At 40.8% G+C, this 6697-nt stretch overlaps 1 protein-coding gene across 1 annotated transcript in view; it reads right to left on the bottom strand.

Annotated features, from left to right (window-relative positions):
• C5H11orf58 (chromosome 5 C11orf58 homolog) overlaps positions 1–194 on the bottom strand; it is a 5067-nt gene extending 4873 nt beyond the window's left edge. Inside the window, exon 1 of the mRNA XM_026850165.1 lies at positions 48–194. Within this exon, the coding sequence (XP_026705966.1) occupies positions 48–194 (147 nt within the window). The remainder of the gene's footprint in view (positions 1–47) is intronic.
• Positions 195–6697: the final 6503 nt, after the last annotated feature.

Raw genomic sequence — 6697 nt, 5'->3', positions numbered from 1 at the left:
TCCCGGCTCCCTCGGTAACCCTCTGCCGCCCGCCGGCCCCACCTGACCCGAAATCCCTCTCGCCACCGCACCCGAGTAACGCGGGGCTCCCGCGCCCCCGGCCGGGCCTGCCGCCTCGCGACCTGTGAGGAATCCCGTGTTCGGAGCTCCAGATGTTCCCAGTTAACGCTTCCGTCGCTCTGGCCCTTTGCCATCGCTACCGTGCCTGCGGTCCCGTCTCCTACACACAGATGCCCTGTGCAAAGCAGAAATTTACTGACTACCCGAAACTTAGTGTTTTCTCACATGTCTGCTTCAGAATTAGCCTAGTTTGAATGGATTGCCACTGAATGTTAATATTCCGGAATCTTTGCTTAGATATATTGCATGGGAAGATGCACAGTCACATCTTCAGGTCTTCCCACTTTAAGTCCAAGGAAATCCCTTCTGTTTTAATTTCTCAGTTACAGAGTGACTTTGTCCCCATGATAAAGTTGTAGCAGTCCACCTAATCCCAGAAGGTTACGGTGCACGTGGTGGAATGTGCAAACAGTGTGTGTCAACCATATTGCAGCTTAAACCTGGCTAAGGTTAAAGTTGGTTGTTTATGGATTTCTGAAATTAAAATGAGGTAAACTACTTGAGATGAAGACAGATATGAGCACACATAAGCATATGTAGTCTTATTGAATAACTCCTCAACAAATGATGGCAATTTTCTTGGTTCGTCAAAGAGCTGTAGTGTCTTAGTTAGATCTTTTTTGAGTAGTTGTCAGTCTGTACGTTCCTGTTGTCCATGTGCATAAAGGCAATCACTTCAGCCATGGACTTTTAATCTCCATCAGTACCCATAAATTACATGAATGTGCATGTTCCCTCAATCTTCTTACATGCTTTGCACATACAGTGGAGGTGGTCAGAATATGCCCCAAATCTTCAGTTCTTAATAGTTGGCTTGAATCAGAATAGAATAGAATAGAATAGAATAGAATAGAATAGAATAGAATAGAATAGAATAGAATAGAATAGAATAGAATAGAACTAGAATAGAATAGAATAGAACTAGACTATTTCAATTGGAAAGGACCTACAATGATCACCTTGTCCAACTGCCTGATCAATTCAGGGCTCACCAAAAGTTAAAGCATGTTATTAAGGGCATTGTCCAAATGTGTGTTCAACACTGACAGGCATGGGGCATCTACCACCTCTTCAGGAAGCCTGTTCCAGTCTTCGTTCACCCGAGAGGTAAAGAAATGCTTCCTAATGTCTGGACTAATCCTCCCCTCACAACTGTGAACCATTCCCACGCGTTCTGCCACTGGATCCCAGAGAGAAGAGTTCAGCACCCTCCTCTCCGCATTTCCTTCTCAGGAAGCTGTAGAAAGCGATGAGGTTGCCCCTCAGACTCCCCTTCTGCGAATTAGACAAACCCAAAGCCCTCAGCTGCTCCTCACAGGACATCCCTTCCAGCCCAGTCACCAGCTTTGCTGGCCTCCTCTGGACACATTCAAGGACCTTCACATCCTTCTTAAACCGTGGGGCCCAGAACTGCCCATGGTGCTCGAGGTGAGGCTGCACCAACGCCGAACACAGCGGGACAGTCACCTCTGGTGACCGCCTGGTCACGCTGTGCTGGATGCGCCCCAGGATGCGGTTCACCCTCCTGGCTGCCAGGGCACACTGCTGGCTCACAGTGAGCCTGCTACCCACCAGTACCCCCAGACTCCTTCCTGCAGGGCTGCTCTCCAGCCACTCCTCTCCCAGTTTACACTTGTGCCTGGCGTTACTCTATCCCAGGTGCAGAATCTGGCACTTGGACTTGTTAGATTTCATGCCACTGACCTCTGCCCAGTGCTCCAATCTATCTAGACCCCTCTGCAAGGCCTCCTGTCCTTCAAGAGAGTCAACAGCACCTCCCAGTTGGGTGTCATCAGCAAAAGTGCTAATGGTGCATTCAACTCCAGATCCAGATCATTGGTAAATATATTGAACAGGACGAGCCCTAAGATTGAGCCCTGAGGAACGCTGCTGGTGACGAGTCACCAGGCAGATGTAGCCCCATTCACTGCAACCCTTGGAGCTCTGTCCTTCAGCCAGTTCTTCACCCAGTGAACCCACTCACCCCACAGTTAGACAACTGGTCCAGAAGGGTGCTGTGAGGGACAGTATCAAAAGCCTCACTAAAATCCAGAAAAACTACATTCACAGCCTTCCCTTCCTCCACCAGCTGCGTGACCTTATCCTAGAAGGCTATCAAATTAGTTCAACAGGACTTGCCCTTTGTGAGCCCATGCTGATTGTGCCTGAACTTTCTTTAAACTTGCAGTGATCTAAGCTGCATTTCTTTGCATCTACTTATCTTTAGTGGTTGGTTTGGTTTAGTTTCTTCTATTAACAAGTTTTTATTCTTGTTTTTATTGGTTCTGTCACTACAACTGTTAAACATTTTGGATTTGAGCCATTAAGTTTATCCATTTGCCTGTCTAGTGTTCCATCAAGGAAGTTTTTGGATTTTGAAGGTAAGAGGGAAAGGAAGAACAAGGTAGGTTATGCCTTCTAATGCCAGGTGTAGTCGTCAGCAAGGCAGAAGACCTCACTCTGCAAAAAGTGAATAGGGGAAAAATGTAATATTGAAAAGGTAGCATGTAGGTCCCATAACATAGAGATCTACACAGAGTGTAAAGATGCTGGTGGACAACACACCTCATAAAGGAAGGGTGCTCAGTGCCTTGCCAGTAACTTCTCCTCATGCTGAAGCAGCTTGGGGTGAGTGATGGTGTTGGGGCTGGGTCCGTTAACTCGCTTTTAGCTGAGGTAATCTGACTGCTAATCAGAGCTGGTCCAGCTTTCAGACAGTTTGGGGAAGATCCTGCAGTGGCTACCTTTGGTTTTCTGAATGTAGTCTTCCTATGGTCTCTCTCTACTGAATGAAGAGCTGCTACAGGGTTTCTGAAGTTAGGCTTCTGCTCTGAACTCTCTCGGAGTCTTTGTGCTTGGGGGATGAACTGCTCCTAGCTAAATCTGCTGTTACAAATTTCCTCCTTACAGAGCTAAAAATACATCATTACAATGTTTTCTGTGAGTATGGCAATTATGGATTACTTTAAATTTCAGTATTTAAAAAATGATTTCTAACAGAAGGGGAGTAAAAATGCAAGAAATATAAAAATAACATCACTCTATACATTAAAAACTCAATTTTTAAGGAGTAGTATCTAGCAGCATTGGTAGTCTGTTAACTTAATAGAAACTGTGGTAATCTAATACCAGTGAAATTGTACCTTTTCCATTTTTTTCAGTTAAGCTTTTATTAGAATTTCTGTGCTATTATGCCTAAAGACCTGTTCCTTAATAAAAACAAGTGTGAAATTTTAGCTTCATGGCTATGGTTCCCTTATGGGACAAATTGAGGTTTGCCTTTGGAAAAAAAAAAAGTGCAAGAAAATGAGACTGTTAAATTCTAAATCAGCTATTATAATTGGGTCTTAGTTGTGGCTTAGTGTTAAATTCAGGTCTTTTTCAGGACAACTGAAATGTACTGATGTTTATATGGCTGACTAATGGTTTGGTAATTTTGTTCTTGTTTACATTTTGAATAATGATGTATTGATGATATTTTAGTGAGAGGCTTTTACAAAATTTTTTTCCCCTTACTTTATTGCTTACTTGGGATAAAAATCAAAAAAAGAGGTACCTTAATAAACAAATACATCCCTAGCATTAAATGGCATCCATCTACTTATGGTGTAACTTAAAAATTGAGTGGTCTGACTGCTAAAAAAAAATGCAGCTTCTCTCAATAGCAGATTGGTTATGTAAAAGGTTTCACTTATCTTTATGGAGATATTACAGATAATTCTGAGGATGTGCAACTCATGAGCTTTATATAATTCCAGCAACACTAGTAAATGATAAGAAAGGAGTTCTGAAAGTCCTGTTATGCTGGGATTCAATGTTATATTTGCTGTATTCTTTTGAATAACTGAGAAATATAATGAGTTGCAGGAGAACAAGACAGATCGGGTTTCTAAGAAGAAACTGGTGTTCTCCAATCTGTGAGACTCTTTTAGAATATAAACAAAACAGTAGGTAAGGATCCTGGGCAATATTTGTGTGAGTTGTCCACATTTCTTTGACACAGACCCTCTGAAGAGACTATCCTGAACTTGGCATTCAATTCAAGGAGGTGAGGTTTCTTCAAGAAGCAGAAACTGGCTACAATGCAGAAATCCAGCCTCAAGCCAATGACTGTCTATTCAGTATAGCTAGAGCACAATCAGGGGGGAACACTGAGGTTTCTTGTTGGAAATTAACAGTGATAGACAATAAGGTGAGAGTGAAATGAGGTGAAATGACAAATAAGGTAACAAAACTCTTCAGTGTCATGTACAGTTACACTCCTTGTTTGACTTTTCTATATATTTCTCCTTCTGCAGTGAGCTCCAGCCTGTGGATAAGAACGATCTTTGGGGGTGGAGAGTAGGTGAACACCAGCACTATTACAGGAAATACCAGAAAATCTACTTAAATGAAGGTTTTCCACTCCAGTCCAATTCCAAGTTTTGAACCTCAGCACTCTGTATTATGAAAACTTTCAGGCCAGCAACAGCTTAGGAGAGCTAGGCATGCAAAAGCTGAGGCTAAACTAGGTCTTGCAGAAGCAGTTTCATGTTTGATGAACCTGATATAGAATCTTTGAATTTTTTTATTTTTTTTTTTTTTAGCTCTCTGTGTAGAGGTAGGGTAGATTACAGCCTAGGTCTGACAGCCAAAATATTTTTTTTATTGTGTAATGTGATAAGGATGTCTTTGCTGTGCAGTGGCCCACTAAGCTGAAGTAATAAAACTATCCTATGGTGCCCAAGATGTTGGCCAGACCTGGCTTGGAAGCCATGGATTCAGAGTTGAATCTTCCCCTGTTACAGTGCTGGCTCCACCCAAGACTAAGTGGCCTTTGACGAATTATCTCACCTTTCTGTTTTAGCTGTGAAATTAAGATAATATATCTACATGCCAGTGTTATGAATTAATTAAGAGTTGCACAGTGTGTCTTCAAAGTAATGTATAAGTGCTAAATATTAGCTATAGTGTAATTGGACTACTGTAATTTATAATATGCTAACTGACATTGGCATATGAAATAGGATCAACCTCTTCTCAAGTGCTGTAGAATCTTTAATTGTTACTAATGAACTTCTGATACTCAAAGTAGCTATCATCCTGAGACAGGGAATGCTGCCAGTATCTGTCTGTAGGGAAGCTTAACAAGGAAACTACTGAATTTTTTTAGCTTGAAATTTTTTTTTAAAAATGTATGTGTGTACACATACACCTACTTTAAGTGCACAGTTTAAATTAAATTTGTTTTAGGCAGAAAGCTTTATTTCTTTTTAAATGGAAACAGGACATTACTCTAGCATTTCAAAACTGTTTCATCTCTTCCAGCATATTTTCAGCTGAAAATGCTTCCTGTTTTCTGACCAAATTTGCTTAGTAGTTGTCACTGAAATATGTAGAGGTTGCTACAGGGAAGAGTGGAAAATACTCTTATATATCACTGGAGGTGGGGAAAGCATTTCTTTATTGAAATCTGACATGCAACATGCTTGTTCAGTGTGTTTTAGTGGCCCAATGTCTGCCAAAAGTTCAGTTCCAAGCTCTTGCTAAGTTTTGTTTTAAGGGGTTGGGAAGAAGTGGAGACAAGCTAAGAGCAAACAAAGAGATGTCAATAGGACTGCTGAGAAGGGAGCATCAGTTGAGGGAAAGCAGTCATAGCTCTTAACATTTAAAAAGCCCTTTCAAGGACTAACAAAATAAAGGATAGAGATGTCCTCATCCTGAAATGGCTTTTATATTTCTGAACCTGTTATAAAAGCTTTTCTTAGAACATTTCCCTTCTAAAAACAAAATAGTTTCTATCGTAAACAAGGCAGGCAGCACATCAATACAAAGGCTATCTTCACTTACTTTTATTTCTGGCCTAGCAGAACAGGCCATTATTCAATACAACAGAAAAAAGAATTCTTGCCCCAGTCTAACAAATGAAGAAAACAAAGAATGGAGAAATAGTGTCCTTGAACCTAGCACTGTGCAGGCTTACAGTACCGTTGCATACACTACGCTTTGTACTCAGTACAAAGATTTAAAAAAAAAATCCCCATTTTTTTAACATCATAAAAGGTACGTTAGGACACCTTTCTCTAGGTACACTCCTAGTGGAGACAAGACCCAGGTAGTTTTTATATCAATGTAGCCAGTCAAGGCCAACCATATATCTCTTACTTGGAGTTGGTGTGAACAGCTACATCAAAATAAGGATATATAGCACTTTGCTTCCTCTAAGATTTTACATCATATTAGGCTGACTAGGCCTCTTCATTTACTGTACATGGTACAGTGGTAGAATATTGTACCCGAGTAAAAATCATTTTTATTGCAATGAAGATATAGCTTCATATATCTCACTTATTTTCCTTATTTTTCTTTTGTGCTTGCTAACACATAAAAGCACCAATAAAGACATTTCACTGAAAGCATCTGCCAAATTCAGTTATTCTGCTGTGGGTCTGAATGATGCGACAAAATCTTCAGTATTATCAAAATGAATTGTGGGGTTTTTTAGAGTGAAAACTCAGTAGTTCCTTCCTTTAGTATATCTTCTGGTTTATTCATCTGTAGTAAAGGAGAATACTTTAAGGAAAGGGGAATCTAACAT

The sequence above is a fragment of the Athene cunicularia genome (genome assembly GCF_003259725.1).
Source record: "Athene cunicularia isolate RWA chromosome 5 unlocalized genomic scaffold, athCun1 chr5_part2, whole genome shotgun sequence".
NCBI classification, from domain to species: domain Eukaryota; kingdom Metazoa; phylum Chordata; class Aves; order Strigiformes; family Strigidae; genus Athene; species Athene cunicularia.
The sequence above is the reverse complement of the archived record's forward strand: the minus strand, read 5'-3'. Positions and strand labels throughout refer to the sequence as shown.